The sequence below is a fragment of the Notechis scutatus genome, chromosome 1 (genome assembly GCF_049901735.1).
Source record: "Notechis scutatus isolate UNSWTSFEM ecotype Mainland chromosome 1, rNotScu1.2, whole genome shotgun sequence".
Taxonomy (NCBI): Eukaryota; Metazoa; Chordata; class Lepidosauria; order Squamata; family Elapidae; genus Notechis; species Notechis scutatus.
Window position 1 is genome coordinate 736626 of NC_142009.1, and position 19874 is coordinate 756499.

Below are 19874 nucleotides of genomic sequence, written 5' to 3' on the forward strand. Positions count from 1 at the left end.
CACACACACCCAGATCCCGCAGGGACCCCCGTCTGCTGAAGAATGGACTCCGCATGTGGGACCTTGGTGTCCTCTCAGACGGCTTTGTGGCTGTCAAGACGGCCTTTGATGGATGCTACACTCGGGCTCAGGTAAGAGAGGCTCATGGCACAGGGTGGGAGAGGCCCTTCTCCCCACCTACCTGCACCCCGCCCTGCCCAGCAGTGGATGCAGCCGGAGAGCCGCTGGGGATGGACAGAAATCTTGGCAGGGCTGTTGTGCCTGAGTCTCCAGTCTTGCTATGGTGGCCCTTCTAAATTGTCTCAAGGAGCCCCGATGGCCCCTGCCTTCCCCGCAGCCTTTCTTAGTCAGGATTCCCAGGCATTCCGTCCAAACAGCCCAGGGTCCTGGCCGTTGGAGTGGAGTGCCACTTTATAAGGCCTTGCTATGGCCACACCTGGAATACTCCATCCAGTTTTGGTCCCCACACCACAAAAAAGACGTTGAGACTCTAGAAAAAGTGCAGAGAAGAGCAACCAGGACGTTGAGGGGACTGGAGGCTGAAACATATGAAGAACGGTTGCAGGAACTGGGCCTGGCTAGTCTAGGGAAGAGAAGGACCAGGGGAGACAGGAGAGCAGCCTTCCAATACTTGAGGGGATGCCACAGGGAGGAGGAGGAGGAGGAAGCGGTCAAGCTGTTTTCTAAAGCACCTGAAGGCCAGACAAGGAACAATGGGTGGGAACTAACCAAGGAATAGAATAGAATAGAATTTATTGGCCAAGTGTGGTTGGACACACAAGGAATTTGTCTTGGTGCAAATGCTCTCAGTGTCCATAAAAGAAGAGACGTTCGTCAAGAGTCGAGAATCATCAGGTACAATATGGTGGTTTGACATTGAAATGAGACACAGGGAACTGTCTCTGAGAAAAATGCCAACCCTGAGAGAACTCAGGTAGCAGTATTTATTGAGAAAACACACAAGCAAAATACAGTCTGCATATTCAGAAAACAATGACCTCAACAGGAGATTACTTCACCAGCATGAGAACACACAATCTTGGAAAGTCCCAGATGTTACCTTGCTAGGGTGAGATCATACAGCCACGGAAAGTCTCATGGGAAAGTTTGGAAAGTCCCATGAGAAAGCACAACTGTGTATCTTGTACCTTGAACTTTCACCCATTTTCCTATTCCTTCTAAACTGGCAGAATCAAAACAGAATGAGGCACTCTGAGCAAAGATACTCCTACCCCACCAAGAATGCCCACATCTCCTAGACTTACTGCTAGTTATACAAAGGCCTTACAGAAAATGATAAAATGATCAATAGAATATATTACCACATTCCCTCCTTTTTATTTATTTTAGTCAACATGGTCTTGGCGTGGAATTATGACGTTCTACAATAGCTTGCCCACGTGGATATACTTCCAGGGTGCAAATGATGGATATTGAGTAACATCCATTTGCCAAATCATTGAAGGTTTCAACCCTCTGGGGTTAACTCCCATAGGGATATTCGTGCCCTGCTTTGAACAAGTTGGACATTGTTGAATTATGGCAGCAGCTTCTGCAGTAGTAAGTTTAAATTGCTGTGCCAATGCTTTAGCGTTTTGATGAAAATAACTATGACTGTCCCATGGCTGGACAGTGAGGACTGAAGTTACAGCACTGTCAGCTTTGGCATTACCTTGTGATAAAATTCCAGGCAAATTACTATGACTACGAATATGAGCAACAAAACACACATTCACACGCTGCTCCAAACATCCTTGTAACAACAAAAGCAATCTTAAAATATCAGGTGATATTCCAGGAGACAAATAAGAACCTGCTACAAAGGGTAACAAATTATACACATACAATGAATCCACTATTAAATTAAAATCCTGATTGTGAAAATTTTGAAAAGCCAAAACTACAGCAGCAAGTTCTGCCTGCTGGGCAGACTTCTGCTCTGAAGTCACTTTTGTATGCCAAATTCCAGATTTATCTTTCCAAACACAAGCACCAAAACTTTCCCTCCATCAGTAAAAATTGTAGGAGCATCTGATATGCCCAATGGTATCCTTTCTTACATTTTGGGCACACTGATTTAGGACGAACACCCTGTCCCATTGATCTCTTATTTTGCTGACTTTGACCTCCTCAGGAGCCCGACATTGCGCTTTAAAATGTCAGGCTTCCCACAATTGAAACAATTCCCCTTTGAGCATGTCCTGTTTGTAAAGCCAGAGCTAAAGTTTCCATGTTAAAAGACTGACTCCCTACCTTTCTACATGCATTAATCAAATCTACGATTTCTCTCTCCACTTGCTACCAGTGGATTTAAAATCTTTTGCAATCTGTGTTAGCTTGTTCTACTGCTAACTTAAAAAGCAACTCTTTCTGGGCGAATTGATTATCAATTTGTCTTTCAATAGCCAATTTCAGTCTGCTAATGAAATTTTCATAGGGTTCATTGTTCCCTTGTTTGATGTTAGTAAAGGTCTTCTCACCACCTTCGCCGTCAGGGAGAGACCCTATGGCTTGAAAAAATTATTTGTGGGAGAAGAATGAACCCTTCCTCAGGCATACCATCTCTCTGTTGTTCCACTGTTGTAAAATTACCAGCTCCGTAAAGCTGATCTGGGGTAACATTTGCTGTTCCCCTCTGGACTGCCAGCTGTCTCCATTTCTGATCTAACACCAAATATTGAGCTGGAGTTAAAATCATATTCAACAGAGCTTTCCAGTCAGCCGGAATCATTTATTTCTATAACCAACTGCTTCTAACAATGCCTGAGTATATGGCGTTCTAACACCATATTCTTTTTGCTGCTTGCTTAACTTCCCTCAAAATTCTGAGCTGTAAAGGCTTCCACTCCCGCTGCGGATTTAATGCAGCATCCATGACAATTTCCACTGGATTAAGTTGAACTTCTACTCCAAACTCCACCAAATCATCTCCTGATAATTCCCCTCTATTCTTTGCTTCTTGAATAGCTGCAGTAACTGCATCCACCTGAACCCTTAAAGGTAAACTCTTATCCTCTGACAAAGTATTTCTAGCGCGGACAGTCCCCAGATTTATCTGGAGGTGCCGTCAGCGGCAACAAACGTACCGCATGGTAAAGCGGCAAACCTTCTTGGGGGTGATAGGAGGCGGTTGTTCATAAGTAGCTAATGCATCCATAATCACTCTCCAGGTTAACAAAATTGAAGAAGGGGCACGGGGTTCCTCGTGCAAAAATTTCCCTATCTTTTTCCAGGACTCTACTTTAATACTACCTCCCTCCGGATATGACTTAATATTTTTCCAAACATACTGTAGTAAGTCCTCAATTTCTTTCTTTCCTACAGCACAACCCCTACTGCCAATTCCAAACCCAAAACTATTCCCAATGATCCCTCTCAATTCCCTGATGTGCTCTTTCTGAGCCTTCGAGAGATCTCCCCCATACTCACGAAAAGAATCTATCTTCGTCAGCGAAGAAGATGAGGGCCCAGTCGGACGTCCGCATGACGATGAGTATAGGATGCGGGAAGCGTATAGCTTTCCAAGCTATCACGTCGGGGTCACCATTTATGGTGGTTTGACATTGAAATGAGACACAGGGAACTGTCTCTGAGAAAAATGCCAACCCTGAGAGAACTCAGGTAGCAGTATTTATTGAGAAAACACACAAGCAAAATACAGTCTGCATATTCAGAAAACAATGACCTCAACAGGAGATTACTTCACCAGCATGAGAACACACAATCTTGGAAAGTCCCAGATGTTACCTTGCTAGGGTGAGATCATACAACCACAGGAAAGTCTCATGGGAAAGTTTGGAAAGTCCCATGAAAGCACAACTGTGTATCTTGTACCTTGAACTTTCACCCATTTTCCTATTCCTTCTAAACTGGCAGAATCAAAACAGAATGAGGCACTCTGAGCAAAGATACTCCTACCCCACCAAGAATGCCCACATCTCCTAGACTTACTGCTAGTTATACAAAGGCCTTACAGAAAATGATAAAATGATCAATAGAATATATTACCACAGTACAACACTTAATAATAGTCATCGGGTACAATAAGAGATCAAATCATACTAGGAAACAGTCAATATACATGTGGGAGAGAATGGATTAACGTAATAGTAGCGCAGACTTTGTAAATAGTTGGACAATGTGGAGGGAATTATTTCTTTAGCAGAGTGATGGCGTTGGGGAAAAAAACTCCCCTTGTCTAGTTGTTCTGGTGTGCAGGGCTCTATAGCGTCGTTTTGAGAGAAGATGTTGAAACAGTTTATGTCCGGGATGTGAGGAGTCTGTAAATATTTTCACAGCCCTCTTTTTGACTCAGGATGCAGGTCCTCCATGGAAAGTAGTTTGGTAGCAACTGTTTTTTTGTTTTTTTCCTGCACTCCTAATTATCCTCTGGCGTCTGTGTCTGTCCTGTTGGGTTGCAGAGCCAAAGCAGGCGGCTCTAGAGGTGCGGATGACAGGCTCCATCATTCCTCTGTAGAACTGGATCAGCAGCTCCTTTGGGGCAGTTTGAACTTCCTGAGTTGGCGCGGGAAGATTCTTCTTCGGAGAGATCCAACCTACCATGTTTTCCCCAAAATAAGACCACCCTGACTTTTAGCTGTATAGCCCCAGGAAGCAGCCATGGCTCCCCAAAGCCAGCACTGTGACCCCAAAGGCAGGGGGGCTGGGAGGGACCGCCGGCTCTTCCTCCCCCACCAGGACAGGAGCTATCAGATCACCAGGCAGAGCGAAGGCATCAGGCCAGGGGGACGGAAGGCCGCCTTACAAGGAGGAGCTGAGGCGCCCAGAGGCCCGTCTAGGTAGGCAGCAGGCTTTTTTCATGGGGGGGGGTCTGCAGGGGCCCTGTGGCTCCCGACCTTCGGGTCCACGTGCTGCTCCAGTGCATCAGCCGCCTGTTGAAATGGCAACATGTGGGGTGGGGGCCCCCCTGGGGTCTCTGTGCTCCTGGCGGTGCTGTGGAGCTTCCAGGCAGGGTCCTATTACAGCACTTCTGAAAACGGGGGTGGGGGGGGGTGGCCTGTCATTCCCTCCAAGCACAAACCAAAGCAGGGAGACCCTCCTCTGCCCAGCCGTCCCCCTCTTGGGGAGAGAGGAGCGGAAGGGCTGCTGATGAGGCCAGGCCCCCCCACCCCCATGCGTGCCAGAGGCTGCCTGCTGAGCCAGGGAGGAGGCGGCCACCGGCCTGGTCTCTAAGAGCCCCCGTCCGTCCGTCCCCCCAGTGCCAGGGGGCTTCCTGTCCAGCTGCCTTTGTGCCCAAAGCTGCTGCAGGCCAGGAGGGGGCGGTGAGGTCACAAAGGGGGGCTGTTGATGCGGGAGAAGCCCACCCTGGCCCTGGCAACTGGAGGAGGCCCAGACCCCTGCCCGCCTCCTGCCGAGCAGGTGCCAATTGGCATGGCTTCCCTCGCACTCCTGGCGCTTCTGATGGCCCCTGCTGGGATGGGGTGGGAGCCGCAGGCTGCGGTGGTGCTACCCGGGGGTAGGTGTGAGACAGGCGAGAGGGGGGACCGCTTCCCACGGCTGCCCCACAGGGGAGCCCCAAAATTCACCCCCGCCACAAGGGGAAAGGAGGTGCTGGCTCAGGGGGCCTCGAGAGAGGGCCAGTGGCACCAAGGGGGCAGCTCCCAAGAGGTTGTCCCTCCCCTGGAGCTTCTCTGTCCTGGGGCCCATGGAGCAAGCGCTGTAGGTCCCCGCTGCCCCCAGCTTCCGTGCTCCGTTCAACCAGGGACCCTTTGGGGCTTTGAGCAAGGAAGGTTGGGGGCCTGGGGGAGCCCCCGCAGGAGCGCTTCTCAGTGCAGCTGCCCAGGGAAGTGGGGAGGGGGCCCCAAGCAGCACAGCCTCCCCAAGTGGGCTCTGTTGGAGAAGGGGGGGCAAGGGGGGGCTTTGGGCTCCCCCAGCCCTCCTGGGCCAACAGCCAGCCAAACTGGGTTGGGGATCCCCAGGGACCCATTCTGAGCTTGGCCTCTGCAGGCCCCAGCCCCCCGAAGTGAGAGCTTCCTGAAGCTACTGCAGGATAAGTGGGGGTGCCCAGGGGGTCTGCTGTGGATGCCCCATGGCTGCCCTCTCCCACCCCAGTCCTGGATCCCCCCAGCCCCAGCCGGTGCTCAGCGGTGCAGCTGGCGGAGCGGCTCCCCTGCGGCTCCCCTCGGGTCAGCCACGGCCAGTGCTCCCACTTGGGCTGCTGCTTCGACCCCCAGGACAGGGTGACCCCCTGCTACTACGGCAAGACAGGTGAGACCAGACCCCAGGGGCCGGAGCGAGGGGGCAGCACCGGGGCTCCTGGCCAGAGACAGGCTCCTGGGAGACCCTGGGACAGACCCCTTCCCCGGAGGGGTAGCAGCAGCTGCAGCAGACCCCCAGAGGCAGCCAGTCCCCTCCTTCCGGTGCCCCCAAGTCCCTTCTGGGGGCCCTTGGGGCGAGTCACGGCCTTCTGCTCAGCCGTTTCTGCTGCTTCTTCCATCTGGTGCCCTTGGACCTGCCCGGTGGGCTGGGCTGCCCCAGACGGCTGAACCAAGACAAGGCCACTCTGCCTGGGGCTGGGCGGCCCCCGTTTTCTGGGGCTACAGGGGCCCTAAGTCATTCTGTGGGCCCCCACAGGGCGGCTGGCAAGCAGCGCAGAGGTGAAGGGGCCGTCCCTGTGAAGGGAGAGGGAGGGCCAGGGGTGGGGGGTGCTGCTATCCTCCGGGGAGGTCATCTTCTGCCCCTCCCCCACAAGGCCCGGGACATGGGGAACGGTTCTGTGAACTTGGAAGCCAAGAGACCCAAAAGGGATCGGGGGGGGGGGGAAGGGGGTATCAGGACCATGAAGGGAACTGAAGCAAGGGACCCTCCGGCCGGCTGGCTGGGCTGGACAACAGTGATGGTCAGTTGGCTAGCCATCCCCCTGAGGAAGGAGACCTTGGAGCCCGATCTCTGTCCCTCCCAAGGCCTTCCTGGGCCAGGGTGGGAGGAAAGGGGGCACCTGACCTTTGACCCAACAGACCCCCACTCTCCCTTCCTGCACAGTGACGGCTCGCTGCGCCCCAGGCGGCTCCTTCTCCCTGGCCGTCTCCAGAGACGCCGCTGTGCCGCCCTCCGCTTGGACTCCCTGCACCTGCTAAGCGGCCGGGGCCCCTGTGGCCCCCTCTCCAGGAACGAAGCCTTTGTGGTGTTCCACTTCCCACGGTCTGCCTGCGGGACCACCTTCAAGGTCAGCGGGAGGCTGTGGCCCAGGCTCGCCCCCTGCGAGGGGGCGGGGGGCTGGCTGGCAGAGGCCCCCAAGTCTCTCCGGGGCCTTGCAGCTTCTCGTGGGGGGCAGGGGGGCTGGGCTGCAGCTTCTCTTGGAGCCTCGAAATGGTCGCAGAGAGAATTGCTGGAGTTTAGACTGCCCCCGGTCAGCCAGGCAGCCTGCCAAGAGGGTCCCTGAGCCCCTTGCCCCCTCCCCAAGAAAGGCCCTGCTGGAAGGGGAGGGAGGAGCTGGAGAGGGATCCCCTCAGCCAGCTCTTTCCGCGCCAGGAGGCCGGAGGCCACCGGATCTACGAGAACGAGCTCTCGGTAGAGGGAGGGACCCTCCGGGCACCTTCAGGCTCCGTCAGCCAGGCCAGCGGCTTCTTCAGGTGACCGCTGGGGGGGGTCCCTGGGCAGCAGGAGGTTGGGGGAGGGTGGGAGGGGCAGAGCCAGGGCCCCAGGCCTGGGCTGAGATGGGGAAGGTCCCCACAAGAGGGGGACCAAGCCCCTGCCTGCGCCCCCTCCAGCCCTCGGAGCCCTTGAGCTGCACGGGCTCTCGGCCCCCTCCCAGGAAAGCAGGGCGGGGCTCCAGCCAGCTCTGGGCCTCCTGCTGCTTCTTCTGGCTGCGTCCTCCCGGGCCCCTTCTTGCCCTGAGCAGGGGTGGGCCTTGATGACCTCAAGGGTGCCTTCTGCCTCCCTGACTTCACTGCCACCCTCAAGGGGGCCAGAGGAGCTGAGAAGAAGCCCCCCTCCCTTGCAGGCTGACCATCCGCTGCGGCTACTCGGCCGGGGAGCCCCTCCCGGTGAGCGTCCTGCTGGCCGCCCCTCCTCCCCCGGCCCCCGTTGCCCAGCAGGGGCCCCTCGCCCTGGACATGCGGATGGCTGGAGGTAGGTGCCCTTGGGGTCAGCAGGAGGGCCTGCCTGCTGCTGCTGCCGCCGCCGCCGCCGCCACCACCTCAGGGGCCTCCTTCCTCCGCAGACGAGAGCTACTCCTCCTTCTATGGGCCTCTGGACTACCCGGTGGCGAAGCTTCTGCACGAGCCGGTTCCCATGGAAGTCTCCCTCCTCGGGAGGCGGGACCAGGCGCTCCGCCTGCTCCTCCGCGAGTGCTGGGCCACCCCAAGCGCCGACCCCCTCCGGGCACCTCAGTGGCCCCTCCTGCAGGACGGGTCTGTGACGTGGGTCTGTGGGGGTGGGGACACACACACATGCCTTGACCAAGACTGGTCAAGCCTCCGCAGTCTCTGGCCAGAGCTTGACCGGGGGGGTGCGGTGCAGACCGGCTCCCTTGACCCTGTGGGGCTCAGCCCTATTTCTTCGTGGGGGGCCCCCCGGGGCCCATGATCAGAGCGGTTTTCCCAGCGGGGTGGAGGTCCCAGTTTCCCTGGTCCAGAAGCCCAGCCGCCCACAGAGCCAGGAGGGGCTGGTTGGCCGCAGCCCTCCCCTCCCCCTGGTCCCTCCGCCCGTTTTCCCTCTGCAGCTGCCGCCACTTGAAGCGAAGTGCGGTCCTCTCCCGGAGGCCGGTGGCGCATGAGCTGCCGGTGACGCAGGGCTGCTGCCCCCTCTGCCCTCCAGGTGCCCCTACCGAGGAGACAGCTACCAGGCCCAGCTGGTGCCCCTCCAGTGGGATTCGGGGCTGCCCTTCCCCTCCCACCACCGGCGCTTTGTGGTCAGGACCTTCCCCCTTGTGGACACAGACGCTCAGCAGATGCTCAGCGGCCCGGTAGGGTCAAGGGGTGGGGGGGACTGTCCAGAGCGGGGGAGGGCTGCCCATGAGGGCCCCGGTCCCTTTGCTTGTGGGAGGCCAGAGCACAGCAGGGCGAACTCTCTTCCTGCCCTGAGTTCGGATTCTGAGCATCCCATCCTGGACGCCGTGCTGCTGAGCCAAGGGGAGAGGTTTTCTGTGCGTTCTCAGAGGCACTGTCTCCCTCCCGGAACCATAAGCCCCTCTGCCTGAAGGGAGGGAGGTTGGACTTGGGGGCCCATTTCCCCCAGCAGTTGACCAGGGGGCCGTGCGCGTGGGGGGCGAGGTCCTTCCAGGCTGCCGACCTCTGCGCCCTTTTCCCCAGATTTACTTCCACTGCAACGCCTCTGCCTGCCTGCCCTCCGCCCAGGAGCCCTGCGGCACCCGCTGTGAGGCCGGCCTGCAGGGCAGACGTGAGTTGGTCCTCTGCTGCGGAGGGTCCCTCTCAGGTGGTGGGGGGGTGGCTACGGGGATCACACTGCGGTGCTCACACCCACGCACACATGCCCCCCTTCCTCTCCGCTCCAGGCCAGAGAGATGCCCGGGAGGGGCTCTGATGGAGGCGGGGCAGGTGCTGCTGATGGCTTCCACTGGGCCCGTGGATTTCTTCAGCACTCCCGTGCAGGCCTCCCGTCCCGAAGGTATTAAAGGGGGAGGCCTTGGGGGGGGCGGGTCGCCTTCCCCAGCAGCCCCTTCGGAGGGGAAAACAACGTGGCGGGAAGTCCGCGTGTTTGGCTGCGTTGCCTGGTCTCGACTCCTGGGCGTCTCTGTCATGCACGCATCCCCACACAGGGCACTGGGGGCGATGCCTTCCCACCTCGACCACGGGGGCTGCTGGCCACGAGTTTTGCCTGCAGCCGCTTTTGGAGGACTGGCTGCAGCTGGCGCCCAGGAGGTGAGGCTGCCCCCTATTGCACCTGGGGCCAGCCGAGACCCCTGCCCAGCCCTCTCTTTCCCCCGCAGGGTCCGGAGTGCCTGCCTCGGAGGGCTTCCTGCGATGGGAGGACAGGCTGTGTCTGGCGGCAGGGCTGGCTGCGGCACTGGGCCTCGGATCGCTCCTGCTGCTGCTGCTGCTGCTCCGAAGGCGGAGGGGGGAGAGGCAGCCGCAGCCAGGACCCTCCCGCGCCTGAGAGAGGAAATAAACCGGCTCCTATCAACCCTGCGGCCTGCTGGCTGGCGCTGTGGTGTGGCCAGTCCCGAGGCTCTCAGTCTGGGGGAGAGGCTGGGGGGCAGCAGGGGCCGTGCCCCCCGCTTGGGTGCACCTGCAACGGAGCCTTTGCTTGCGTGGAAGGCCTGGTGGTTCCTCCTCAGGAACCTTCACTCCCTTCCTCCCCTGCCCCAGAAGGTGCCCCTGAAGGGGGCTCTGTCGTCGCTGGCCCTCTGCCCAGGCAAGGCCTGCCTCCTCGCGAAAGCGAAGCTGGGTGGGGCAGAAAGCGGCTCCCTCCGCCTGCAAAGGTGGCGATGCAGGGACAGTGGGGGCGGGGCGAGCCAGCACAGTTGCACGTGTGAGCCCGTGGTTTCAGAACGGAGAGCTCCCTGGCACACCAGGCCAAGGGCAGAGGAGCTGCCCAGGACAGCCTGATACCTGAACCAGCCCTCCGTCTCCCTCTGGGCCTGTGGAGCTTCTCTTGGGGGGCCTCCTGCATTTCGCTCCCCGTGGCCCCCTTTTCTCTCCCATCTCCTGCAAACGGCCCCTTTGGGGCTGCAGGAGGCGTAGAGCAGGGGTCGCCAACCTTTTGGACCTCAGGGACCACCAAACTCATCGTTTTAAATCCCGTGGACCAGAGACCCTGGGAAAATCCCCCAAAAAGTCTGCAGGAAAATTCCCCACCCCATTTTCCTACCAATTGATTGTTCTTTATTTGGGATTGCAGGATACCGTCACCAGCTCTGTTCTCAGGGGAGAGAAGAGAGAGAGAGAGGAAGAGACTTTTGGCTTCATGCAAGGAAAGCAGCAGAAGTCTTTCTTTCTCTCCCCCAAACTTCGCCAGAATGGCGCAGCCTCTTGGAGCAGGAGGCCTTGCAGGGTCCCAAAGACTCATTTCTGGCAGTGTTTGGGGGAGAGAAAGAAAGACTTTGGCTGCTTTCCTTGCGTGCAGCCAAAAGCAGAAGAAGAAAGAAGCGGAAAGGAGCAGCCCGGTGGCCAGGCCAGGTGAGTGGGGCAAGTTCCCCCTCCGCCCTTCCCCCCTCCCCTCACTACCTTGTGTTGTTCGCGATGCAAGCCTTGGGTTCCCGTGGGCCATGTGGGCGGCACAGTCTTGTGTTCCCACGCAGCCTGGATTAATTGCTTTGGGGGTGACATTTCTCTGCGGACCACCCAAATTTGCTCACAGACCACCAGTGGTCCCTGGCCCACTGGTTGGCGACCACTGGCGTAGAGGGCCTGTACAAAGGCCGGGGGGGGGGACACCGCTTGCCAGGGGGGCTTCTTTGGGGTGGCAGCCTGAGACGCTGTCCCTCTTCCCCAGAGCAGAGGTAACCCAGAGGACTGTGCTTACACCACACATGCACAAACAACACACAGACAACCATGTTACAAGCGTGCAGAGACCTTCCTGCCTGGCCGCCTGTGCAGGCAGCTGAGAGCAACGGCTGTTCTTGCTCAGGGCAGCCTTGAGAAACCCGCTGGGCTGCACAGGGGGCCCTTCAGCTGCAGAGATGGGGCCGGGAGAGAGACTCCCTGGGCAGTGAAGCCCCTTGCTGGGTGGGAGGGGGGCTCGGGTTTCTTGACGGAGATATGAAAGGCTTGTCAGTCTCTCATCTCAAGCCCTGGGGTCCCAGAGGAGCTCCCCAACCAGGGAGGGGGGGCCTTTTGGGGAACAGCCATTGCTGATGAAGAGTGGGGCCACCCTGGGGCTTTGCAGGGCTGGGACCCCGCTGGATGGGTGCCGAGAGCAGCCAGGCAGGGCAGCCGAAGGCCTGGAAGGAGAATCTTGCAGACAAAAGGAAGTCTTGGAGGGGCTGGTTATGTTTGAAAGAGCAGGGAGGTGTTAACCCAAACCATATTTGGTATCAATGTTATACCTAACAGGAGGGAAGGGAACGGTTCTCCAGAAAGTGGAGTGTTTATTCCAAACTCAGGACCCAGACGAGCCGTCTAAATCGGGGAAATATTTTATTGAAAGATGCCAGGGGAACCAGCTTCCTTGGGTGGCTGCAGGCTCCTTCACCGGGTCTATTCGAGGGGAGACGGCCTTTTTTCCTGGCACTAAGGACCTCACCATTCACGGGTGGAAGCGGCTGTGGGTATCCAACTGAAGCAATGAGAGAAGAAGGACCGAGAAAAGAAAAAGGGAAACAAGGCGGGGAGGCACAGCGACTACAGCGATCCTATGGCGACCGGAAGCAAAAGGCGGGTGAGCCGTCCTGGGTCTTGCTTTCCTTCTCCCCCACCCCCACCCCCGAGAGAGCCGGCTTGGCGGCGGCCTGCAGCCTCGGGGCTCCTGCCCGTTGGGGGAGCGGGAAGGGCAGGGGCCGCACCCACCTTTCACGGTCCCCAAAGAGCCCGAGCGCCCCCCTGCCACCCCCGAGAGCAGAACTGCGCCGACTCGCTCGGTTCCTTGGAGGCTCCCGGGAAGGTTGGCTGTTAAAGGCGGCCGGAAAACCCCCGCGAGGCGCGCGCAGGAGAGGCGGCCCGGGCGGGCGGGCGCTGGCCGGGGTGCTGAAGGCGCCTTTCCCCTCCCCGCGGCCTCCAGGGCGAGCCCCGCCTCTCCGGAGCTGCCCGGCAGAGCGCGGGGGCCAAGCCGCCCTCGAGGCCCACCCCGCACCCAAGCGGGGGGTCCCTCCCATTGCAGCTTTCCTAGGCTTACAAAACCCTCACGCCCGCCTGGAAGAAGAAAGGGAGGTGCCGGGGGGGCTATGAAGTCAGCCCCCTTCGTCCCCCTGTGCTGCGGCTTCGGCTTTCAGAAAAGCCAAGCGGGGCTTCGTTGCAGAGCGGACGGGCGCCTCCCTCTTTCTCCCGCAGCCCGGCTCAGCTCATGCCTCAGCAAGAGAGGGAGGGGTGGGGGGTGGGAGGGGGAGAGACGAGAAGGAGCCAGGGCGGCGCACGCGCCCTGGACTTCAGCCAGGCTGGCCAAGGAAAGCAAGCGAGTTGGAGCGGGAAGGAAGCGCCCTTGTGACTGTCCCACGGACGTCTGGGAAACGTAGTTTGCCTCCTTCCGTCCCTCAAGCCTAGGGAAATTAAGCACCCGGTCCCCAGAATGATAAAGTAGCGGGCAGAAGAGCTACAGCTGGCTTTTTACAGACCCCTCACATCCCGGACATAAACTGTTTCAACATCTTCTCTCAAAACGACGCTATAGAGCCCTGCACACCAGAACAACTAGACAAGGGGAGTTTTTTTCCCCCCAACGCCATCACTCTGCTAAACAAATAATTCCCTCAACACTGTCCAACTATTTACAAAGTCTGCACTACTATTACAGTCAATCTTCCCATCACTCCTTATCACCCATCCCCTCCCACTTGTGACTGTATGACTGTAATTGTCGCTATGTATCCTTACAATTTATGTTGACTGTTTCCTGGTATGATTTGATTACTTATTGTACCCTATGACTATTATTAAGTGTTGTACCTGATGATTCTTTACTCTTGATGGATGTCTCTTTTCTTTTACGTACACTGAGAGGATTTGCACCAAGATTTGCACCTTGTGTGTCCAACCACACTTGGCCAATAAAGAGATTCTATTCTATTGGCACTGCCGCCCAGAGTCAGGGAGTGGCATTATAGCAATTGGAAAACTGGGCATTGCACAGCCGCTGAGAACCTCCTCAGACTCCCAGGTTGGCAGGCTTCGCTCCCCTCCCTGGGGAGGCTTTGCTGCTGGGCTGGGGGGGGTGGTCATGGCAACCGTCCCTTTGGCTCCCCCGTCTCTCCTTGTGGCAGCCACCTGGGCGGGAGCGAAAGAATCGCCTGCCTGCCTGGAAGGGATGCTCGGAGGCTGCAGGTGGGAGTCAGTCACTGCGGCCAAAGTGGGGCGTTGAAAGAGGGGCTCCAGCAACGACGAACGGAGCCCCCCCTCAGGCCCTGCAAAAGATTGCCACAGATTGCCCACTTGACTTAGCTTCACTTCCTCCTGAGGAATTCTCTTCAGATGAGGAACAGTTTTAGGTTTTTTAGATTAGATTTATAATTTAGATTTAGTTTATAATGTGTTCGTGATCATGATTGTAGATAGTTTTGTTGCCCAGAGTCATCTACTTGTGAGATGAGCAGCTATAAATTAGATAAATGCCCCCGATGGTCTCCAATGAGGCTGGGGGGCTTTGGGGCACGGTGCCCATCTCCCCTGGGGCAACGCTGCAGGCAACAGCCGAGACGTCCTTCTGGGTTGGCTCCGGACGCAGCCTGGCCCCGGGGCACCCTCGTTCTCCACTGGGAGGGCTCTCATGCCAGCAGAGACCGGGGGGGGGTTCAGGCCACGGGAAATCCTACCTGTGAATCGGAGCTGGAGACAAAAGGGGCCCCTTCCTTCCTGGGATGTACCTGTCTGAATGGAGGGCCACAGAGAAGAAGGGCCCCACTCCCTGGCCTGCAGGAGATCTGGGGGGCCCCAGGGCCGGTTCAGAAGAAGGGGGCATGCCAGGTGCCTGGCCGGGCGTCCCCACCTCCTTCCACGCCCTGGGCTCCTCCTCAGCCGTGGAGGTGAAGAGCCAGGAAACCTGGATGGCCCAGCTGGCTGGATGCCACGGCTACTCTCCTCACTTTAGTAGAGTTCAAAGTCCTCACACAGGACCAGAGATAAAGATAAACTGGTCCTTCTACCTTTAAAAAATGACACCCGTGCGTTTTGAAGACATTTCAGCAGAAAACTCCTTAATGAACCCCGGAGGATGCTCTGTTTTCGGTCAGGATCTGGAGAGGGATAGTTTGAGCCAGGAAGACTACACACACACACACACACCTTCCTCCACAGCCAGCCCATTCAGGAGCGCTGCTACTAGGGGTGGCCCAAAGAGCAAGGGAGAGCAAGAGGAGGATTCTTTGGTAATATCACACTACTAACTAGAGCATATAAAACATTTGCTAGACCAATACTCGAATACAGCTCATCAGTCTGGAACCCACATTACGTATCTGATATTAGCACAGTTGAGAAAGTCCAGAAATATTTCATAAGAAGAGTTCTCCACTCCTCTCCTCGTTGCAGAATACCTTACGCCACCAGACTCAAAATTCTAGACCTAGAAAACCTTGAATTACGCCGCCTTCGGTCCGATCTAAGTATAGTATATAAAATCATACATTGCAATGTCCTACCTGTCAATGTATACTTCAGCTTCAACCATAACAACACAAGAGCACACAATAGATACAAACTCAAGGTAAAGTGCACCAAATTTAATTGCAGGAAATACGACTTCAGCAACAGAGTGGTCAATGTCTAGAATACTCTACCTGACTGTGGTTTCTTCCCCAAACCCCAAAAACTTTAAACTTAGACTGTCTACTATTGAGCTCACCCCTTTCCTAAGAGGTCTGTAGGGGGGGCGTGAATAAACTCACCAACACATCCCTGTCCTATTGTTTCTTTTTATTTGCATCCATTTCATGTACGTGTAACTATGTTTATACTTATACCTATTATCTTACAAGCGATTGACAAATCAAATAAATAAAATAAAGTGCCCCCTGGTGGCTCACCACTCCAGCCCTCAGCCAGAGATCCAGCGGAGGGGCCATTTTCCCCCCCCCCCCCCCATCTTGCTCCCCAGAGGAAGGGGCTGCAGGCAGAATCAGGAGAGCCAGTGGGTTTGCTCTGCTCGAGAGGACCCCTCCTCCCCCCCCCAAACGCTCCAGGCAGTGGGGGAGAGATCCTGCTGTTGCTCCTTTTCGGTTTCTCCAAGGGCAGCTGGAACTGGGCAGGGCCCCCTGGGGGGGAGGCCGGAGGGGTCACAACACTGGGTGGGGGTGGGGGAGAGATCTGGCAGCGGGGGGGGGACGAACCCAGTTTTCCTAGGAGTAAGGCAAATATCCAGGAGGGTTGTGTCATTTCGTTTCCCAACAGAATGCTAGACTCCCAGTTGTGCTCTATGGTGGTCGAGCTATGTGGGTCTCAGCTCCAAGTGCGGGGGGTCAGCTGGGCTTGCAGGAAGCACAAGAGCATCACATCACGTGACACAGAGTTTCCTTTGGCATTTCATAGAAGTCTTCCTGGGAAATCCCCCGCGCTCTGGTGCAGGCTGGATGTGGGCTGCAGGCGGCAGCAGCCAGCTGCTCTTTGCCTGCTTCTCCAGCTGTGAGCGTAAACAACCTTTCAGAATCTGGCTGGCCTGCTTCCTCCCCTGCCAGCTCTGGTGGAATTGGGGCAGCTGCCTCCAACACACGCACACACACACACACAAGGGCCCCGGGCCAACAGTGCAACAGTCTCAAAAGAGAGGTGCCAAGGAGCTACCAGAAGACAAAGGCAACAGTCTCCCCCCGCCCCGTATTTCAGCTGATAGGAAGTGGGAGCAGAACAAGGGGCTCCCCAAGACTCAGCGCAAGGCCTCAGTGGGCACTGCCACCTGGTTGTCCCGGTCTGTGCAAAAGCAAAGGGGGGGACACTGAAATGCCAGGGTTGTGGCTCACTGACCACCCAGGACAGCGATGGGGGCAAGCCACCCCAGGTGGGTTTCCTCTCCCTGCCCCTCCCTCTCTCTCCCTCTCTCTGGGGCGCCAATGAAAGGGGGCCAAGGCCTGTGCCAACCGGGGCAGAGGTTTTGGCAGCAGGGAGGAGCTGCTCTTGCCCACTACCCAGATGCTGGGAAAGTCAGAAGAGGCACAACATCCACGGCTGTTTCTGGTGACCTTGTGCCCTTTTCTCAGCCCTCCCCCTGAAAACCACCCCCAGGAGCCCGGGGTTTCGGGCCTGGCCCTCAAATTGCAGGTGGGGCTGAAGGAGGCCCCGGTGTTTTTCCAATTCCCCGGGCACTTCCTCGGTCAGGGGCGGGGGGGGAGGTCTCCTGGCACTCCGGTTGCAGCAGCGGCCTCTCCGCACCGAGTTTCCCAGCACAAGCTGCGGGCGACCCTCCGGCTGCCAACTCTGGCGTGGGTCTCCCGGGCTTCTCTCCGGGGTCTCCCCCTGGGAAAAGGCCGGGCCGCCGATGCGCAGCGCTCCAGGCGCGGTGACTCAGTGGGAGTCCTCGCACCCGACGCGCGAGCCGGAGTCTCCCAGCGTGGCTCAGCCGGGAGGCCGGGACGTCGAGGCCCGCAGGCGATGCGCCTCGGGAGCCCGGCGCCGGGCAGAGGCGGCTCTCCCTTCCAGTCGGGCTGCGTGAGTCACAAGACCCGAGAAAGCGGGGATGCAACGCGCGTCGTGTGACCGGCCGCCCTGCAACGGGGTCGCCCGGCCGCCGCGACTTCTCACCCCCGGAGGCTGGTTAGGCGAGCTGGAGGTTTCTGCCGGGGGGAGGGGCGGGGCGGGGCCTGGGCCAAAGGGGAGAAAGGCCGAGGAACCTGTTGCCTTTGCCCCGCTGGCCCGAGGCTGCATGGGCATCTCCCTTGACCGCCCCTCCCGCCCCGCGGAGGCTTTTCCCTCCTGCCGAGAACGGGAGCACGGGGCCTTTCTAGGGGTTGTCACGCAGATCCTCCCCCCCCGGCTGACTCGCCGCCTGGAGACTCGGTCGCCCGGGGGGGAAGCGAGGGTGAGCTGCGCTCCTGCCCCGCCCTCGCTTCCCAGGAACTCCACGAGTTCTACAGAAACAGCCCCGCCTCCCCCCGCGCTCCCCGGACAGGAAATGCCGCTGCTGGGAAGACTCCGCCGAAACTCCGCCGCTTCTCTTCCCCAAAGGCAAACGCTCGCCTTTTCCCGTGGGACTCCTTAGGCGACCAATGGCAAAGGGCGCGGGCCGGCCTGGTTTGCTGGCGGGCCAATCGCCGGTGGGAACGGACGGAATGAGCCCGCCCCTCGGGTCAGGTATATAAGGCGCTGTCGACCGCGGGGCGCCGCAGAGTTTCGGTCGCCGCCGTCTCTTTCTGCGGTTGCTTTCCTTCCCCGCCTGTGGGTTATTTGCCGGCTTCAGCTTCGCTCCGTCAGCCTGTTTTGCGGGAAGGCCGGGGCCGTGTTCCCGCACTGGACCGCGCGTGGATCGGAGCCCGCCCTCGCCATGACGCTGGAGGAGCTGCTGCCTGCTGACAACGCGGCCGAAAGGTGAGTCCGGCCGTCTGGCCGCGGGGGCCGGGTACGAGGAGGGACGGCGAGGGCTCCCGGGGCGCCTCTGATGCCCCCCCGCCTGGGCTTGCTTTCCAGGATGAGGTCAGTCGGCGAGGCGCTGGAGCGGCTCTTGGTGGCGGCGCAGCGGCAGGGCTGCCTGACGGTGGGCGTCTACGAGGCCGCCAAGCTCATGAACGCGTGAGTGCCCTCCGTCCGTCCCCCCCGAGAGCGCAGGGAGGGAGGGGAGGAGGGAAGGGTGGCCGAGCCCGGGTGCAGCCGCCCACAGCTGCCCGCCGCCGGGAGATTGGGCTGTCCGGGGGCCGCTGACCCCGCCCGCCCTTCCCCGCAGCGACCCGGACAGCGTGGTGCTTTGCCTGCTGGCGGCGGACGAGGCGGATATCGCGCTGCAGATCCACTTCACGCTCATCCAGGCCTTTTGCTGCGCCAACGACATCCACATCCTGCGCGCCTCCGGCCTGGAGCGCCTGGCGGCCGTGCTGGGCGAGAGCCCCCGACGGCGGCGGCGCGGAGCCGCGGGACCTGCACTGCCTGCTGGTGACGGTGAGCCGGGCGGCGGAGGGAAGAGGAGGAGGCGGTGGCGCGGCTCTCGCGGGGGTGACACTCAGGGGCTGCTCTCCCTGGCCTGGAACTGAGGGGCGGCTTTGCCTTCCTCCCCGCAGACCCCGCACACGGACTCGTGGGGCAGCCAGGGCTTGGCGGAGGTAGCCACGTTCTGCCAGGAGAGCCGCGGCAACGACCAGTGGGTGCCGAACGTGGCTCTGCAGGCGCGCTGAGGCCCCGGCCCGTGTCTGATGTGGAGCGTCGTGTGTGCAACGGTTGAGTCCGAAGGAAAGAATGTTGTTTCTGTGCCAATTGCTACCCCAGCGCCTGACCGTCGGCAGGCGAGCGGTGGGTGAGTCACGCGAGAGAGAGAGAGAGCGAGCGAGCGAGCGCGGAGTGGAACCAGCAGAAGGTCTGACTTGGTCCGGAGGAGGAGGAGGGCTGCGCGGCTGCTGCTCCATCAGCTGACTTGCTCTGGCGGAGGCGGCGGGATGGCGGCTGTGGGGCCGTGTGGGCGCCAGGCTCCCCGTGGGCGGAGGCGCTGTTCGTGACTGCCGCGCCACGAGTGCCAAGGGGGCTGCCTGCCCAGGAGAGACGCCCGGAAGGAGGTTCGGCTTGGGGGAGGGAAGGGGGCCTGCGCGCTCCTCTCCCAGGACTCTCCCCGAGTTCCAAACCCTCCCACTTGCAAGCTCTGGCGAAGAGGAGGGCCGTCAGCTGCAAAGGATTTTTCTACCTAAATAAAAAACCCTCCTTATGAGGAAGTTTTTTTATCTTGGAAGATTTGCACGTTTGTTTTCGACTTTTCTCCGAAGATAAAAGGAGATGCAGGAGTCAAATGCAAACTTATTCTTGGATTCAAAGGATAATAAACAGGTGTTAACAGTTATGTTCTGAAAGTAACACAGGTGCAAATCTTTTCCCGGCTGGTCTTGCCTTCAAGAGCCCCTCTGCTCCCTGCAGGGGCATTGGGGGGTCAAGGTGCACCTTTTGTGCAGGGCCGGGCCCAGCTGTTGTGCCAATTCTTGCAGCTGGAGTTGCCTTTGTTGAATTTCCAATGTGTGTGTGTGGGGGGTTTCCCTGTTCTACTTGGGTGCACCTAATTCTGCTCCCCTTGGAGCATCTTGGCACAAAGGAGGCACCAAACACCTTGGGGGGTGTCCAGGGCCTCATTCAGCAGTGAGTGTGTGAACACATGTTGCACAGTTGGAGCAGGTTCCAGATTGC

The 19874-nt window shown here is 58.6% G+C and overlaps 2 protein-coding genes across 2 annotated transcripts; both read left to right on the forward strand.

Moving 5' to 3' along the window:
* Positions 1-53: 53 nt before the first annotated feature.
* LOC113429866 (zona pellucida sperm-binding protein 4-like) lies at positions 54-10200 on the forward strand. The gene is given in 12 exon segments (XM_087952831.1): positions 54-131; positions 4699-4799; positions 6029-6228; positions 7003-7068; positions 7071-7186; positions 7492-7592; positions 7964-8091; positions 8183-8372; positions 8779-8926; positions 9273-9360; positions 9481-9588; positions 9911-10200. Coding segments are annotated over 12 exon segments (1491 nt in total). The 3' UTR covers positions 10078-10200.
* A 7689-nt stretch (positions 10201-17889) lies between these two features.
* On the forward strand, positions 17890-18962 carry GADD45B (growth arrest and DNA damage inducible beta). Its single transcript, XM_026693271.2, is given in 5 exon segments — positions 17890-18086; positions 18186-18287; positions 18439-18600; positions 18602-18650; positions 18770-18962. Coding segments are annotated over 5 exon segments (471 nt in total). The 5' UTR covers positions 17890-18042; the 3' UTR covers positions 18884-18962.
* The last annotated feature ends 912 nt before the right edge of the window (positions 18963-19874 follow it).